The sequence below is a fragment of the Bombina bombina genome, chromosome 5, assembly GCF_027579735.1.
Source record: "Bombina bombina isolate aBomBom1 chromosome 5, aBomBom1.pri, whole genome shotgun sequence".
In the NCBI taxonomy this organism is placed as follows: domain Eukaryota; kingdom Metazoa; phylum Chordata; class Amphibia; order Anura; family Bombinatoridae; genus Bombina; species Bombina bombina.
Genome location: NC_069503.1, coordinates 894805056 through 894825142, shown reverse-complemented (window position 1 = coordinate 894825142; position 20087 = coordinate 894805056). Strand labels below are relative to the sequence as shown.

The 20087-nt window shown below is 40.7% G+C and overlaps 1 protein-coding gene across 1 annotated transcript in view; it reads right to left on the bottom strand.

Annotated features, from left to right (window-relative positions):
• The window catches only part of RP1 (RP1 axonemal microtubule associated), a 550286-nt gene that overhangs the window by 252326 nt on the left and 277873 nt on the right, over positions 1-20087 (bottom strand). The window contains exon 18 of the mRNA XM_053715884.1: positions 4148-4234. Coding sequence (XP_053571859.1) covers positions 4148-4234 — 87 coding nt within the window. The remainder of the gene's footprint in view (positions 1-4147; positions 4235-20087) is intronic.

Below are 20087 nucleotides of genomic sequence, written 5' to 3'. Positions count from 1 at the left end.
CATAGTAAACAGGAGTAAGGCAGTAAAACTCAGTAAGCAGGAGTAAGGCCGTGGGACACAGTAAGCAGGAGTTGGTCAGCAGGACACACTGTGCAGATATAATCTAGCATGGCACAGTAAGCAGGAGTAGGTCAGCAGAACACACTGTGCAGATATAAGCCAGCATGGCACAGTAAGCAGGAGTAGGTTAGCAGGACACACTGTGCAGATATAAGCCAGCAGGGCACAGTAAGCAGGAGTAAGGCAGTAGGACACAGTAAGCAGGAGTAGGTCAGCAGGACACACTGTGCAGATAAAAGCCAGCAGGTCACAGTAAGTAGGAGTAGGTCAGCAATACACTTTGTGAAGGTATAGGCCAGCAGGACACAGTAAGCAGGAGTAGGTCAGCAGGACACACTGTGCAGATATAAGCCAGCAGGTCAAAATAAGTAGGAGTAGGTCAGCAGGACACTCTGTACAAGTATAAGCCAGCAGGACACAGTAAGCAGGAGTAGGTCAGCAATACACACTGTGAAGGTATAGGCCAGCAGGACACAGTAAGCAGGAGTAAGGCAGTAGGACACAGTAAGCAGGAGTAAGGCCTTGGGACACCGTAAGCAGGAGTAGGTCAGCAGGAAACACTGTGCAGATATAAGCTAGCATAGCACAGTAAGCAGGAGTAGGTCAGCAGGACACACTGTGCAGATATAAGCCAGCCAGCATGGCACAGTAAGCAGGAGTAGGTCAGCAGGATACACTGTGCAGATATAAGGCAGCAGGGCACTGTAATCAGGAGTAGGTCAGCAGGACACACTGTGCAGATATAAGCCAGCAGGGCACAGTAAAGCAGGAATAGGTCAGCAGGACACACTGTGCAGGTGTAGGCCAGCAGGACACAGTAAGCAGGAGTAAGGCAGTAGGACACAGTAAGCAGGAGTAGGTCAGCAGGACACACTGTGCAGATAAAAGTCAGCAGGTCACAGTAAGTAGGAGTAGGTCAGCAATACACACTGTGAAGGTATAGGCCAGCAGGACACAGTAAGCAGGAGTAGGTCAACAGGACACGCTGTGCAGTTATAAGCCAGCAGGTCACAGTAAGTAGGAATAGGTCAGCTGGATACACTGTACAGGTATAAGCCAGCAGGACACAGTAAGCAGGAGTAGGTCAGCAATACACACTGTGAAGGTATAGGCCAGCAGGACACAGTAAGCAGGAGTAAGGCAATAGGATACAGTAAGCAGGAGTAAGGCCGTGGGACACAGTAAGCAGGAGTAGGTCAGCAGGATACACTGTGCAGATATAAGCTAGCATGGCACAGTAAGCAGGAGTAGGTCAGCAGGACACACTGTGCAGATATAAGCTAGCATGGCACAGTAAGCAGGAGTAGGTCAGCAGGACACATTGTGCAGATATAAGCTATCATGGCACAGTAAGCAGGAGTAGGTAAGCAGGACACACTGTGCAGATATAAGCCAGCAGGACACAGTAAGCAGGAGTAGGTCAGCAGGACACACTGTGCAGATATAAGCTAGCATGTCACAGTAAGCAGGATTAGGTCAGCAGGACACACTGTGCAGATATAAGCTAGCATGGCACAGTAAGCAGGAGTAGGTCCGCAGGACACATTGTGCAGATATAAGCTATCATGGCACAGTAAGCAGGAGTAGGTAAGCAGGACACACTGTGTAGATATAAGTCAGCAGGGCACAGTAAGCAGGAGTAGGTCAGCAGGACACACTGTGCAGATATAAGCTAGCATGGCACAGTCAGCAGGAGTAGGTCAGCAGGACACACTGTGTAGATAAAAGCCAGCAGGGCACAGTAAGCAGGATAATTACCAGTAAGTCTTAGAGCAGAGCTGGCAGGTTTCAATTAAAAGAACAGGGATCAAGCAGAGCAGACAGGGTCTTAGAGACAACCACAGAGCAGACAAGGAAAGAAAGATCAAACAAATGCTTAAAGGGACAAAGGAGCTAGCATTAAACTTTCACGATTCTGATAGAGCATATAATTGCAATGTCTCCTAGACAGTGCTCCTACTGCTATACTGTCAAACTATGAAGTCAGAGCAGTGTACAACCATCTACTAAATCAGTGTCACCAATGAGAACAGCAAGCTCCAGTAAGTATGGCATTCTGTACGCACAAGAAAACCTGTATTTCTGAATTCTGATCCATCTTATGACTATAATATTAATGAATGACTATTACTATCTCATAAAAAAGAAAATCTGCAAATAATGACCAATAAATAAACCAAATGCATAACAATACTGCACACAATATATATATTTTAGTGGACTACTGACATGACACAAAATAGCCACATAAAAAACTGTTACCATTATAAGCTACAAAACTCTGATTCTGTGCTTCATTTTAAACCTTAGCACATACTATAAGATAAACTGCTACAGTTCAATACCAAACATAAAAACCTGAAAGGCAGATACAAAAAAACAGTTTAGATGGAAAAACTGGCTTAAACCGTAAAAGCTGTGTATCTCCTTGTTCTTATCACAATGGTTTGCCCATGAAACTGTTTTCTTTCTTTCTTCTTTCTAATGTAACTTGTTATTCTGAATGACTAATTTTGTCTCATATTATGGTATGTGATCAAAATATAAACTGCAAAGCTGTACAATACTCTTTTGGGAACAGAACACTTACTTTACCTCTAATATTCAGTAAAGAACGTACTTAACCTGCTCAGACAGTTGTCATACTAGAAATGAGAAAAAGCTAGTATAGTGCAATGTTATTATCTGGCTGCAAGATTTCCAATCCTTCATGGCAATAAGCCTGCTATTGTTTTGTAAGCTGTGCTGCCAGGAGGAATATCCTTGATAGGCAATAAAGAAGAACAACATAGACCAGTGTGCTTGTGAGGAAGATCATACAGAGTAAAAGCATTACACATTCAAGCTGACCTTTTGTGAGCTGGTTTGTCTATATGACACTAAGGAAATGTCTGCTAGATTATAAATAATATAATTCCATGTGTAATTGTTATTATCATAAAACTGAAATAATAAAATGTTCTAATGTCTTGAAACTTTTTGTTATTGTGCCATTGTTTGAACACAACTATGTGCTTTAACCTGCAAAGACGTTAAATATATAGTTAAATTGACAATGCGCTATCTGTCCAGGGGGTCGATTTATGCAGCAGCGGATGCTGCTTCCGACTCACTCCGCTTCTGGTCCACCTGAAGCGGAAGTTAGGAAGGAGCGGTCGTAAGACCGCTGCTCCCTAACTCGTCCGCCACCTCTGAGGCAGCGGACAGCAATCAGCCCGATCGGATACGATTGGGTTGATTGAAACCCCCTGCTAGAAATGCTTGTGCAATGATAAATGCTGACAGCGTATGTCCACCCGCACATTAGTAAATCGTCCAACAGGGCTGAACACAGCCTCTGAGCCAATCAGGGGCGGCAAAATCCATAGCTGCCAGCAGAGGATAAAAAGTGTAATGCTACTTCAGAGCTGACTTTAGCTATGTTTGTAACCCTCTTTGTGGGGTTTAAACACAAATGGCTCCATTTATCAATCTCTGGGTGCGGCTTTCGAGCACCTTCAATGCAGGCTCATATGAGCAAGCCTGCAGCCAATAGTTAAAATTCAGACAGTAGATGCTGCACAATCTCTGGGGTGAAAGGCCGACATGTTCCCGATAGTGAACCTTGTCCATCCAGCATTTTATATATTGAGCCTATGGCCTCTAGTTATCAAGATCTGTCGGACCTGATCCAACAGTGCGGATCAGGTCCAACAGACCTCGCTGAATACGGCGAGCAATACGCTTGCCGTATTCATCATTGCACCAGCAGCTCACAAGAGCTGCTGGTGCAACGCCGCCCCCTGCAGACTCGCGGCCAATAGGCCGCCAGCAGGTGGTTTCAATCAACCCGATCGTACTCGATCTGGTTGATTTCCGGTGATGTCTGTCCGCCTGCTCAGAGCAGGGGGACAGGTTATGGAGCAGCTGTCTTTGTGACCGCTGCTTCATAACTGCTGTTTCTGGTGAGCCTGCAGGCTCGCCAGAAACGCGGGGCATCAAGCTCCATTTGGAGCTTGATAAATATGCCCCTGAAGGTCTATTAAAGAAATAGTTAAATAATGAAAGGCTCCAATTGGAACATTTTAAAATCAATTTAATGTCTTACCTTCTGCAGCTGCCACTCTGATTGGTCACTTGTTCCGTCATGTCCTATTCTTATCTTGTATATTTTCCCCACATTTACTAATTCTATCTGAAAAGAAACGAGTTGAAAAGACTTTTTTTATTTACAATTTAATGTACTGCTTCAAGAGTACCTATGTCTGGGTTAGTCATCTACTTGCTTTAAAATATAAAATTTATTTATAACTTTATACAAACCACACCTCAAAGTGACAGTGCTGTAACATTGTTGCAGCCATATTGCTGTCAATAGCTTTTAAACCAAGTGAAAATTATTTTATCCATATTACTGCCAAAAGTGCTCCAAATCCAAATAAATTAAAATAAATATCACTTGCCATAATAAGCTTAACAAATGATTTATCCTTTTATAAATGTAGATATAGCAAACTGTTCTAAAGACACGATGAAACAATGAGTAAAAATAGTCATGGAAGTCAAAATTAAACTTTTATGATTCAGACAGAACATGTATCTTTTTTAACTTTCCATTTTTACTTCTTTATCTTTTGTTAAAGAGGATATCCATATGTCCTGAGGAGTGGGCACATATCTTGAACACTATGGGGCCGAATGATCAAGTTCCGGATGGAGCTTGATGCCCCTGTTTCCACGTGAACCTTCAGGCTAACTGGAAACAGCAGTTATGAAGCAGCAGTCTTAAAGACCGCTGTTCCATAACTGGTCCGCCTGCTCTGAGGCTGCGGACATCAATCCGCACGATCCTATACGATCGAGCTGATTGAAACCCCCTGCAAGTCTGCAGGGGGCGGCATTGCACAAGCAGTTCACAAGAACTGCTTGTGCAATGATAAATGCCGACAGCGTATGCTGTCAACATTCATCGATGTTTGTCGGACATGATCCGCTAAGTGGATCATGTCGGACAGGCCGATGATAAATTGGCCCCTATAACTTTTAAAATCTGCCGGATGATTTCTACAATGTGGGAGGTTAAAAGTTTGTTGGCAATGTAATTTGTGGGTGGGGTTACATACAGGTGCTTGGTCACTCTCTTAAATCTAAGACATCAAGGGGCTTTGGGGGGTGCGGCAGAAAATACTTTCCAGCCCATGACAATTCTCGGGATATGGAGCAATATCGAGGTATGTTATATAACAGCAGTGTTTGAAACATTGTTCATAACAATGTTATAAAGTGCTGCAAACGCTACTGCCATATAGTGCTCAATTTGTCATCCACAGGCGGACAGGAGCAGACATATTCGCCCCAGTCCGCCCTGCTTCTCCTCCTTTACCATTGCACATGAGCACTCCAGTGAGCTCATGTGCAACCCCACCCCCTGCCAGTGCACAGCCAATTACGTGCAGGCAGGAGCTGTCAATCTTCCATGTCGGAAGAGACTGGGGAGATAGAAATACTCCACGTAAGAGATGGAGAACAGGGCAGGGAAGCAGCGGTCTGATGATCTCTGCTTGATAAATCCTGATTACAGCTTCACTCCTACAACCTGCAGTTGAAAGGCTGCTAAATCGAGCCCATAGTGTTTATGGCATGTACACACTCCTTACAATATGTGGATATGATTATTAACAAAGGATACCAAGAAACAAAGGCCTAGATTACAAGTTCTGCGTTAGAGGCTGTGTGGTGCTAATGAGCAGTTTATGCTCACCGCTCACTTACAGACAGCACTGGTATTACGGGTTTTTACAAACCCGGCGTTAACCGCAAAAAAGTGAGCGTAGAGCAAAATATAGCTCCACATCTCACCTCAATACCAGCGCTGCTTACATTAGCGGTGAGCAGGTAAAACGTGCTTGTGCACGATTTCCCCATAGCAATCAATGGGGGAGAGCCAGCTGAAAAAAACCTAACACCTGCAAAAAAGCAGCGTAAAGCTCCTAACGCAGCCCCATTGATTCCTAAGGGGAAATAAAAGTTATGTCTACACCTAACACCCTAACATGAACCCCGAGTCTAAACACCCCTAATCTTACACTTATTAACCCCTAATCTGCCACCCCGACATCGCCAACACCTACATTATATTATTAACCCCTAATCTGCCGCTCAGGCACCGCCGCCACCTACATTATACTTATGAACCCCTAATCTGCTGCCCCCAACATCGCTGACACCTACATTATATTTATTAACCCCTAATCTGCCGCCCCCAATGTCGCTGCAACCTAATAACATTTATTAACCCCTAAACTACCAACCCCAACGTCGCCACCACTATAATAAAGTTCTTAACCCTAAATTTCTTAAACCTAAGTCTAACCATAAACCTAACCCTAACCCCCCCTAACTTAAATATAATTTAAATAAATCTAAATAAAATTACTACAATTAACTAAATAATTCCTATTTAAAACTAAATACTTACCTATAAAATAAACCCTAAGCTAGCTACAATATAACTAATAGTTACATTGTATCTAGCTTAGGTTTTTTTTTTATTTTACAGGCAAGTTTGTATTTATTTTAACTAGGTAGAATAGTTATTAAATAGTTATTAACTATTTAATAACTACCTAGTTAAAATAAAGACAAATTTACCTGTAAAATAAAACCTAACCTAAGTTACAATTACACATAACACTACACTACAATTAAATTAATTACCTAAATTAAATACAATTAATTACAATTAAATAAAATTATCTAAAGTACAAAAAAAACACTAAATTACAGAAAATAAACAAATTACAAGATTTTTAAACTAATTACACCTAATCTAATCCCCCTAATAAAATAAAAAAGCCCCCCCAAAATAAAATAGAATTCTATCAGCCAATCGGAATTAAGGTAGAAAAAAAACAGCCAATAGAATGCATCAGCCAATAGGATTTTTTCTACCTTAATTCCAAATGGCTGATAGAATTCTATCAGCCAATCGTAATTGAAGGGACGCCATCTTGGATGACATCATTTAAAGGAACCTTCATTCTGTGTTTAGCCGTCAGAAGAAGAGGATGCTCCACGTCGGATGTCTTGAAGATGGACCCGCTCCTCGCCGGGTGGATGAAGATAGAAAATGCCGTCTGGATGAAGACTTCTGCCCGTCTGAAGGACCACTTCGCCCGGCTTGGATGAAAACTTCTCCCGGCTTCGTTGAGGACTTCGGCCCGGTTAGGTGAAGACGTCTCCTGGTAAGGTGATCTTCAGGGTGTTAGTGTTAGGTTTTTTTAAGGGGGGATTGGGTGGGTTTTAGAGTAGGGTTGGTTGTGTGGGTGGTGGGTTTTAATGTTGGGGGGGAATTGTAATTTATTTTTCAGGTTAAAGAGCTGATTACTTTGGGACAATGCCCCGCAAAAGGCCCTTTTAAGGGCTATTTGTAATTTAGTGTATGGTAGGGCTTTTTTTATTTTGGGGGGCTTTTATATTTTGTTAGGGGGATTAGATTAGGTGTAATTAGTTTAAAAATCTTGCAATTTATTATTTTCTGTAATTTAGTGTTTGTTTTTTTGTACTTTAGATAATTGTATTTAATTGTAATTAATTTAATTTAATTTAGGTAATTAATTTAATTGTAGTGTAGTGTTAGGTGTAATTGTAACTTAGGTTAGGTTTTATTTTACAGGTAAATTTGTCTTTATTGTAACTAGTTAAAATAAATACAAACTTGCCTGTAAAATAAAAATAAACCCTAAGCTAGATACAATGTAACTATTAGTTATATTGCAGCTAGCTTAGGTTTTATTTTATAGGTAAGTATTTAGTTTTAAATAGGAATTATTTAGTTAATTGTAGTAATTTTATTTAGATTTATTTAAATTATATTTAAGTTAGGTGGGGTTAGGGTTAGGGCTAGACTTAGGTTTAGGGGTTAATAACTTTATTATAGTGGCGGCGACGTTGGGGGCGGCAGATTAGGGGTTAATAAATGAAGGTAGGTGGCGGCGATGTTAGGGACGGCAGATTAGGGATAATAAAATTGAACTAGTGTTTGCGATGTGGGAGTGCAGCGGTTTAGGGGTTAATATATTTATTATAGTGGCTGCGATGTCCAGTTCGGCAGATTAGGGGTTAAAATATTTATTTTAGTGTTTGCGGTGTGGGAGGGCCTCGGATTAGGGGTTAATAGGTAGTTTATGGGTGTTAGTGTACTTTTTAGCACTTTAGTTAAGAGTTTTATGCTACGGCGTTGAAGTGTAAACTCTTAACTACTGACTTTTAAATGCGGTACCAGTCTTGACAGGAGAGGGTCTACCGCTCACTTTTTGTCAGACTCGTAATAACGGTGCTATGCAAGTGCCATTGAAAATATATGATACGCAATTGACGCAAGTGGATTTGTGGTATTTCCGAGTCTTGCCAAAAAAGTGAGCGGTACACCTGTAGCTGCAAGGCTCGTAAAACCAGCGGGCATTAAAAAGCAGTATTGGGACCGGCCAACGCTGCTTTTTAAGCCTAACGCACAACTTGGAATCTAGCCAAAAGTTAATTGGAAAATAAAAGTAAATTTTTTTTTTAACAATGCATGCTCTTAAAGTGATGTCAAAGTTGCTCCATATTAAAAGCTGCATTGGCAACATTTTTATAAATAACTCGCCTAGATTACGAGTCTTGCATTAGCCTTAAAATGCAGCATTGAGAGGTCCCAACGCTGCTTTTTAACGCCCGCTGGTATTACGAGTCTGGCAGGTACAGGTGTAACGCTCACTTTTTTTCCGCAACTCGAGCATACCGCAAATTTCTACGTCAATTGCGTATTCTATCTTTTCAATGGGATTTTCCTAACGCCGGTATTACGAGTCTTGGAAAAAGTGAGTGGTAGACCCTCTCCTGTCAAGACTCCTACCGCATTTAAAAGTCAGTAGTTAAGAGTTTTATGGGCTAAAACTCTTTAGTTTTATGGGCTAAAAACGCTGTAACATAAAACTCTTAACTAAAGTGATAAAAAGTACACTAACACCCATAAACTACCTATTAACCCCTAAACCGCGGCCCCCCCGCACATCGCAAACACTTGAATAACATTTTTATCCCCTAATCTGCCGACCGGACATCGCTGCCACTGTAATAAATATATTAACCCCTAAACTGCCGCACTCCCGCATCTCAAACACTAGTTAAATTTTATTAACCCCTAATCTGCTGTCCCTAACATCGCCGACACCTACCTACATTTATTAACCCCTAATTTGCCGCCTCCAACGTCGCCGCCACTATATTAAATGTATTAACCCCTAAACCTAAGTCTAACCCTAACCCCCCTAACTTAAATATATTTTAAAATAATAGGAAAAAAATTAATACAATTAAATAAATTATTCCTATTTAAAACTAAATACCTATAAAATAAAGCCTAAGCTAGCTACAATATAACTAATAATTACATTGTAGCTATCTCACGGTTTATTTTTATTTTACAGGCAAGTTTGTATTTATTTTAACTAGGTACAATAGTTATTAACTATTTAATAACTTCCTAGTAAAAAAAGTACAAAATTTACCTGTAAAATAAATCCTAACCTATGTTACAATTACACCTAACACTACACTATAATTAAATAAATTACCTAAATTAACTACAATTAATTACAATTAAATTAAATAAACTAAAGCACGAAAACCCCCCACTAAATTACAGAAAATAATAAAATAATTACAAGAATTTTAAACTAATTACACCTAATCTAATCCCCCTAATAAAATAAAAAAGCACCCCAAAATAATAAAAAGCCCTACCCTATACTAAATTACAAGTAGCCCTTAAAAGTGTCTTTTGCGGGGCATTGCCCCAAAGTAATCAGCTCTTTTACCTGTAAAAAAAAATACAATACCCCCCAACATTAAAACCCACCACCCACACACCCAACCCTACTCTAAAACCCACCCAATCCCCCCTTAATAAAACCTAACACTAACCCCTTGAAGATCACCCTACCTTGAGACGTCTTCACCCAACCGGGCAGAAGTGGTCCTCCAGACGACCAGAAGTCTTCATCCTGGCGGCATCTTCTATCTTCATCCATCCGGAGCAGAGCGGGTCCATCTTCAAGCCATCCGACTCGGAGCATGTTCTTCCATCCGATGACTAACACTAAATGACGGTACCTTTAAGTGACCTCATCCAAGATGGCGTCCCTTGAATTCCGATTGGCTGATAGGATTCTGTTAGCCAATCGGAATTAAGGTAGAAAAAATCCTATTGGCTGATGCAATCAGCCAATAGGATTGAAGTTCAATCCTATTGGCTGATCCAATCAGCCAATAGGATTGAGCTTGCATTTTATTGGCTGATTGGAACAGCCAATAGAATGCAAGCTCAATCCTATTGGCTGATTGGATCAGCCAATAGGATTTTTTCTACCTTAATTCCAATTGGCTGATAGAATTCTATCAGCCAATCGGAATTGAAGGGACGCCATCTTGGATGACGTCACTTAAAGGTACCAACATTTAGTGTTAGTCGTTGGATGGAAGAGGGCGCTCCGCGTGGGATGGCTTGAAGATGGACCCGCTCTGCTCCGGATGGATGAAGATAGAAGATGCCACCTGGATGAAGACTTCTGCCCGTCTGGAGGTCCTCTTCTGCCCGGATCAGATGAAGACTTCTGACCGTCTGGAGGACCACTTCTGCCCGGTTGGGTGAAGACGTCTCAAGGTAGGGTGATCTTCAAGGGGTTAGTGTTAGGTTTTATTAAGGGGGGATTGGGTGGGTTTTAGAGTAGAGTTGGGTGTGTGGGTGGTGGGTTTTAATGTTGGGGGGGTATTGTATTTTTTTTTTACAGGTAAAAGAGCTGATTACTTTGGGGCAATGACCCGCAAAAGCCCCTTTTAAGGGCTATTTGTAATTTAGTATAGGGTAGGGATTTTTATTATTTTGGGGGGCTTTTTTATTTTATTAGGGGGATTAGATTAGGTGTAATTAGTTTAAAATTCTTGTAATTATTTTATTATTTTCTGTAATTTAGTGTGGGGGGGTTTCGTACTTTAGTTTATTTAATTTAATTGTAATTAATTGTAGTTAGTTTAGGTAATTCATTTAATTATAGTGTAGTGTTAGGTGTAATTGTAACTTAGGTTAGGATTTATTTTACTGGTATATTTGTATTTATTTTAACTATGAAGTTATTAAATAGTTAATATCTATTTAATAACTATTGTACCTAGTTAAAATAAATACAAAGTTGCCTGTAAAATAAAAATAAACCCTAAGCTAGATACAATGTAACTATTAGTTATATTGTAGCTATCTTATGGTTTATTTTATAGGTAAGTATTTAGTTTTAAATAGGAATAATTTAGTTAATGATAGTAATTTTATTTAGATGTATTTAAATTATATTTAAGTTAGGGGGGTGTTAGGGATAGGGTTAGACTTAGATTTAGGGGTTAATAACTTTATTATAGTGGCAGCAGATTAGGGGTTCATAGGGATAATGTAGGTGGTGGCGGTGTCCAGAGTGGCAGATTAGGGTTTAATAATAAAATGTAGGTGGAGGCGATGTCGGGGACAGCAGATTAGGGGTTAATAAGTGTAAGATTAGGGTTGTTTAGACTCGGGGCTCATGTTAGGGTGTTAGGTGTAGACATAAAAAGTATTTTCCCATAGGAATCAATGGGGCTGCGTTAGAAGCTGAACGCTGCTTTTTTGCAGGTGTTAGGTTTTTTCAGATGATTCTCCCCCATTGATTCCTATGGGGAAATCGTGCACGAGCACGTTTTACCAGCTCACCGCTACCATAAGCAACGCTGGTATTGAGGTTAGATGTGGAGCTAAATTTTGCTCTCCGCTCACTTTTTTTGCGGCTAACGCCAGGTTTAAAAAAAGCTGTAATACTAGCGTTGTCTTAAGTGAGCGGTGAGAAAATAATGCTCGTTAACACCGCAAGCCTTACCAACGAAAACTCATAATCTAGCCGTATTAATTCATCGTTTTTTTATTTTAAGTATTATTCAAGTAATTAGTAAATTGCACCTTACATTCTATTGACCCGCATTCCATCCGGCTCTGTGTCACATTTTTTTGTGTGTGACGTATTCTTCGGCATCCAGTTGAAATCCTGGCCATTAGACGGCCACAAGTTCAACCTAACCACCCCTATATCTAGAGCGCATGCACACATCTTATTGCTTAGGGAACAAGCCTGGTTGCACATAGGGAACAAGCCTGGTTGCTTACGTAGAGAGCGGGTGGGACTTCTCTCTACATCAGAATACAGCATCAGACCAGGAAGTCTGGAGGGCAGAGCGAGGTAAGGTGCATACAATAATTAAAAATGTTAAAAATATAGTTTACGGAGGCGGAGCCGAGCCAAGGACCAGCATGGCCGCAAATAAGTGTAGCTCCGAGTGAAGTTCCCCATAAGGGCTTATAAACAGGGGTTCCCACCGCTCAAAACACCCCACAAAATGTCCGGGCAGTCTCCCAATACCCAGGAGCATCAAACTGTTTAAAAGTGGAGAACGACCAGACTTCGCTTAGAGATTCAACCGCCGACCGCAGCTACGCAGCATGGTAAAGTGAAGCGCCATTTTAGGCCCACCGCTCCCACGCCGCAATACAATAAGATCTGACCGAAGAGCAGAAGCTGCTGACAGAAAGAAAAAACCCTAATCGGAGATAAGTATACCTCCCGACTACGCACATATCAGACGCCGCAACTTATAACACGAGCGTTACTCCACACTCCGGCTCCCAAGCTCCGGAAAACAGTAGGCCCACACACTAAAATGCCGTTACCAGCCCAAACATGAACCTGTAATCGGGTGACCATACAGCTAACAAATAGCCTACTAGCGGTGCTGCAAATAGAACAAGCTGAGACTCCCTTACATTACAACTCAGGACAACAACATAAGTAATACAGACAAGGGATCAGACTGTAATGAACGATAAAAAGGATTACCAAGCGATACAACCGCAATAGAACAACCAGTTATAATCCACAGCCACAGCCACAGGCTGACTTGCTCATACGACAAAAAGAGTGTGAGGACCGGGACTCATAATTGCAGCAAACAGCATTATTCCACTCCACAAAACACGCTGCTTTAAAATGACATCTAAACGTGTGCCTAAGGGAGACAAAGCTAACAAATCAACTATACAACCAACTGCTAAACTAAACTCCTTTTTTAAAACAATGGATGCAAAAATAAATAACACTCCAAGCTCCCCACACAGCTCTGATAGCACACACGAAGAAGAAATAGATAACTCTCCAACAGACCTTCTCACTCCTATAACTAAAGCTGACTTAAAATTTCTGCCAACCAAGGAGGACTTTACAACATTCATGACCCAAGTTAGCTTGCTTATAAAAGAAGGACTCTCTGATGTTAAAAAATAAATCACAGATTTGGGTAACAGAGTGCATGACTTGGAAAACCATGCAGAAGAAATCTCAGAACCAATTAACCTACATTCTATGCAACTCCAACAACAAGCAGAGGAGATAAGACAAATGCAGATGCAGATTGAAGATTTAGACAATCGTGGCAGACGCCAAAACTTACGTATTAGAGGGGTAACAGAAAAAATCTTAAACACTGAACTCCAGAAATACTTACAAGGCCTATTTAACTTCCTTCTTGATAGCGAGGAAGATACAGATATTTCGTTAGACAGAGTACACAGGGCGCTGAAACCTAAGCCCTCACCCAAAGCTCCACCAAGAGACATTATTTTAAGGTGCCATAACTTCAAAGACAAAGAAAAGCTACTGAATGCAGCAAGAAAAAAAGCACCAATTTATAAAGACGGAGATACAATACAAATCTTTGCAGATCTCAGCCCACTAACTCTCACTAGAAGGCGAGATATCAAGTTCCTGACTGCCCACTTACAAGACCACCAAATCCCATATCGCTGGGGGTTCCCTTTCGCACTCAGAGTAACAAAAGATAACAAAGAAATCACCTACAAAGACCTAGAAGATCTCAACTCCTTCTGCACACAACTGAACATTCCACTACAGAAACATATACCCCAAACTGCAGATCAAGAGGAAAACGAACCAACATCTGATCGGTACCCACCAAAGCCACAGAGACAAAAATGGAACACAGTACCCAAGAAGCGTAAAATTGATCCCAACATCCCCAGCCCGACACTGAGCATCACCACAAATCCACCTTGAGGTCTAATCCCCACCATATGGGACTTTACCTACCTAACTAACCCCACTCCCACTCCTAAAAGAGACTATGACTTCCCAGCGAGTAGCATATTTTGACTCTCAGATGCAGGTTTATAGACAACCCAATGTTACAACATACTGAGACCTAAAAAAGAATCTCCCTGCACACCCTTTTCTCCCCCTTAGGGGGCGTATACCTCTATAATCAGAATCCCCATGATTAGAGGGAATCCCATCTTAATGTAATTTCAGCACTAGCCCTATATTGAGGAACGGTAGTGACCCTAGTCAGCTACCACTTTCCCCCCCTCCTGTTTTAGATTTAAGTCCAAACCTAGATTTAGACTTGAATTTGTATTTAATGTTATCTACTGTAATCTCAATTTTGTTATGTTACGTTTCTCAATGCATGTTTTTGTATTTCAGATTCTCTGCAGAATCCGGATCGATTCACTGGCTCACATTCTACTCATCCCATGTCCATAGTAAGCATTACATCTTTACAAAGACCTCCTCAGTATACTACACCTCCAAGAAGCACATAATCTCCCCATATGGTAAGACAAATCTGGAAAACTTAATAGCAGATGCTCGCACAAACATTACACATGTCCCCTAGATCCCTTACAATAATATCTCAAAACGCTAAAGGTTTGAATTCACCTACAAAAAGGTCAGTCGCAATACATTGGTTCGCCAAACAAAAAGGCTCCATTATATTTCTACAGGAGACTCATTTCCCCCGAGCAAACGAACCCAAATACTCGAGCAAACACTTCCCTCTCAGTTTTTTCAACTCCCACGAAAGGAAAATAAATGGTGTGGGAATCCTTCTCCACTCATCCTTACCCTTTCAATTGCTTCATAACACATCAGACAAGGAAGGGAGGATATTAATCTTAGTAGGCCTACTTTACAATAGACCAATCACTCTAGTTAATGTATATGCTCCCAATACTAATAAGAGCAGATTTTTCAATACTCTCAACCGCATGATACATGAATCACGTAAAGGCACAGTAGTAATGGGTGGAGACCTAAACGTTACCTTAGACCCCCTACTTGACTCTACCTCCTTAAATACAAACAACACATCACGCCCCCCTAATGCTACTTACTCATGCCTTAAACAACTAGGCCTCATAGACACTTGGAGACTACAACACCCCACTCAACGCGGTTATTCCTTTTACTCTCATCCTTGGACCATGTACTCAAGGTTAGACTATCTATTTCTAGACCAATCTAGCCTATCCCTCTTATCCAATACTGACATATTACCAACGGCATGGTCAGATCATTCTATGGTAACCCTGGATTTAAACTGGCCCGACACTCCGCTCTACCCGTACACATGGCAACTTGACCCTTATCTTCTACACCACCCACCAACAGCCCAAAAACTCAAGACAACACTGACAGAATACTTCCACCTAAACGCTGACCTAGAAACTCACCCGATGTTTGTATGGGAAGCACATAAAGCAGTAATACGCGGAGAATGTATAAAACACAAAGCATACATCACAAAACAATACAACACCCAGTTAAAAACTCTTACCGATAGACTCACCGACCTAGAAACTCAACACAAGCAATCCCCCTCAGATAGAACCCTTCTAACAACACTGACAGCCACACGAAAGGAACTCAATGCATTACTGTACACTGAAACCCAAAGAAAAATGTTAAACCTGCGACAGAAATACTACTATGAAGGAAACCGCCCAGGCAAAATCCTTGCTAACACCCTGAAAGATAAGAACTCCACTACACATATTCACAAGCTCAGAACTAAACAAGGAGACTATGCAGTTGACAGCAAGGAGATAGCAGCCCACTTTCGTAGCTTCTATCAACAATTATATAACCTGACAAAAATTACCCCACTCGACCACGCACAAAACATGAAAGCGTACATAACTTCAGCAGATTTAAACAAATTATCACAAACCCAGGTAAATGACTTAGAGGCAGATATAACATTAGCAGAAATAGTGAAAGCTATTCGGAGCCTTCCAACAGGCAAGAGTCCAGGACCTGACGGACTAACCAATCAATACTACAAAACACATTGTCCTCTCTTAGCCCCACATTTACTAAATCTTTTTAAATCCTTAGACGAAGGCACACAACTCTCTGTAGAATCTCTAACAGCTCATATATCTGTAATTCTGAAACCAGAAAAACCACAAGAGGACCCAGGTAGTTATCGACCTATATCGCTACTAAACACAGATCTTAAAATTTTAGGGAAAATCATAGCGAACCGTATAAACTCCATTCTTACTGATATAGTCCACACAGATCAAGTAGGATTTGTCCCTGGCCGTGAAGCCAGGGACAATACTATCAGAGCCCTAACTCTCATAGAATATGCTAAGACCCACAAAATAGAATCTGTAATGATAGCCATTACAGATTGGCAGTTCCTTCTAAACAGATTGGCAGTTCCTTCTAGAAACACTTAAAAATATTGGATTTGGCCCAAAAATAATTAACAGAATATTTAATCTATATTCCCACCCAAATGCAAAAATAAAAGCTAATGGTATACTGTCGGATACTTTCCCCATACACAATGGCACACGCCAGGGCTGCCCCCTATCCCCGATCTTATTCGTTTTAACGATGGAGGTCCTCACTTCCCATGTTCGTAAAAACCAAAACATCAAAGGAATAACGTTCAATAACCAATCCTATAAAATCGCAGCATTTGCAGATGACTTACTATTCTCAGTTACCTCACCCCTAACAACTATTCCAGAACTCTTAACAGAATTAGACAGATATGGGCAGTATTCAAACCTTTTAGTTAACAAACAAAAGTCAGAGATCTTGAATGTTAGCTTATCAGAAGCTAAATTTCAATCACTATCGAAGATATGCCCATTAAAATTAAAAAAAGATTCTATAAAATACTTAGGAATACACCTAGCCCCCAAACAAAAAACACTCTTTGACAAAAATTATATAAATTTACTGAACAATACTCAACAAGATCTTCAGACATGGGCGAGTAAACCTCTCTCATGGTGGGGTCGAATCCAAGCCCTAAAAATGACCACACTCCCTAGGATTACATATATACTACAGACATTACCTATGCACTTACCCCGTTGGTATCTGAACCGTCTTCAAAACAGCCTTAATTCCTTTGTGTGGGGGAAAACTAAGCCTAGAGTCAACAGGGACACAATGTATAGGTCAACTACTGATGGAGGGTTAGGACTACCAAAAATTGAAGAGTACTACCTAGCGGTCACATTACAAAGAATACTTGATTGGCACGGGAAACAGGAATGTAGGGCACGTGTTGCATTAGATTCTCACATACTCAAAGCTCCACTGGTATATGCGTTGTGTTGGGTACCTAACAACTTAAGACCACCCCAATGTAGACACCTGGAAATTCACAAACACTTATTTCAGACCTGGGATCAAATCTTATCCTCCAGACCATACATTTCGACTTCTAGATCTCCCCTTTTTCCGATTGTTCTAAATATTGAGATGGTGGGTGGTCTTGACAAAGGGTTTCAGAGGCTCTCTGAATGGGACTATACCATCCCTTTACTAAACTTCACGGAAGCAGGCAAACTACTAGAAAGAGACAAATTAACCAACATAGCACAAGGCAAATACAACAATTGGCTAAAATACGCACAACTACAACACTTCGTTCACACCTCCCCATTCAAAACAGACTTGTTAAGAACACCCACCACATTCGAAACATTGTGCCATAGAGGGATTATACCAAGAGGAACACTTTCGCTCTCCCGTAAACTATTAACCAAAAACACCAGAGACACCCTACCTCCATACTCAGCTAAATGGAATGCAGATATAGGTAATCACGTACCAGAGGATAACTGGGCCAATATATTTAAGTTCATCAAAAAATCCTCAACCTCTCCAGTAATATTAGAGCTCAACTATAAGATTGTAACGAGGTGGTATTTAACCCCGTCAAAACTAAGTAGTATTTACCCAAACCTACCAGATAAATGTTGGCGCTGCGGTAAGAGACATGGTAGCCTACTTCACATGTGGTGGCGATGCCCCAAAGTACGCCCCCTATGGAAAGCGGTAGAGCAACATTTCAGGCAAAGTCTTTCAACTGAATTTATACTAAACCCACAAATAGCATTACTCAATGATCTCCCTAATATACCATGTCGCTTGCGACTTTTAATGCTCCAAATAGGCCTTAACAGCGCGAGAAAATTAATAGCCCGTAATTGGAAGAAACATATAACCATAACTAAGGAAATGTGGCTTGAAGAAGTAGATGAACAATTCACACTGGAACAATACGGTTACCTCTGCCGTAACAAAGTAAACACCCTACTAGATGCCAAATTTCTCTGGCAAGAATCCCTACACACAGCAATTCTCTCAAATACCCCTAGGAATGCCATCCCTCCCCCCTAGTGAATTCAACCAACTATCACCAAACAGAAAGGGTACAAATTTTCTTTGTGACATGAACAGATCATACAACACCTCGATAAACATATAATCTAAGAGCCAGTGACGATCCGGATAAAGACATGCAGATGTAAGTTATTATATTTATTTTATTGATTAGTTTGTTTGTTTACCTGTTCACATGTTATCTAACCTACATGGACTGATTGACCACAGCTCATGAGGCAGCAACGAAACTCATGAACATACAGCCCTAATTGGCAACACTTGATAATGTAAAATAATTTCTATGCTGATATTTGTTATTGTGAATATTTAAATTTTCAATAAAAAGAAAAATAAAAAAAATAAATATATAGTTTACAACATTTTTTTTTAATTAAAAGTTAGCGATGAAAGTAATTGAAGGAAAGGCTACCTGCTTGAATGATCGGTGAGGCAAAACTTTACCATCACTTTAATCTAAATCAAGAAAGTTTAATTTTAAAATGTTGCAATTTGTAACAAAACATATTGCAGGGCTATTTCCTCTCCTCCCTTTTAAAGAGACAGTAAAGTATAAATTAAACTTGCATGATTCAGATAAAGCATGTCATTTTAAAGTTTCAAATTTACTTATATTATAAAATTTGCTTTGTTCTCTGGATACCATGTGGCGCTCAGCGGATTATGTCCGACAGACATCAATGAATTCTGACAGCATATGCTGTCGGCATTTATCATTGCACAAGCAGTTCTTGTGACCTGCTTGTGCAATGCCGCCCCCTTCAGATTTGTGGCCAATTTGCCGCTAGCAGGGGGTGTCAATCAGCACGATCATATAGGATCGGGCGGATTGTTGTCCGCAGCCTCAGATCAGGCGGACCAGTTATGGAGTAGCAGTCCTAAGACCGCTGCTTCATAACTGCTGTTTCTGTAAAGCTAAGTAGGCTAATGTAAGCTCAGGAGAGTCCATGGGGCAGATTTATGAAAGTGCAAGCTCTATTCAGTTGATTTAAGTTTAATTGTGACTTTACTGTCCCTTTAAATGTATTACAGAAACATTGACACTTTTCTTTCTGTGGAACTAAAAGTTTGGGTGCTCAGGTTCCCGGGAGGAGCTTAAACAAAACAACACAGGAAGCTGGGAGCTGAGAAAGTTCCACTTCCTCTCAGAGAGAGAATCAGTTAGAGAATAAGCAGTTGCCTAGATACAGTTAAAGGCCCCTAGTTATCAAGCCGTCAACCTCAAATATGCTTGAATTCCGCAGCGTATTTGTGGCGAGGCTGATTCACCTTAGTTATCAAGCCCTAGACACCGGCAAAAGTAGAATTTTGTGACGTAAGCTTCGATCCGCCGGACTCAGTCCGACACAGATCGATGCTTACGTCACTACAGATGTTCCGCACACAAGTTCGGAACAATCTGACTACTTTTGCTAGTTATCA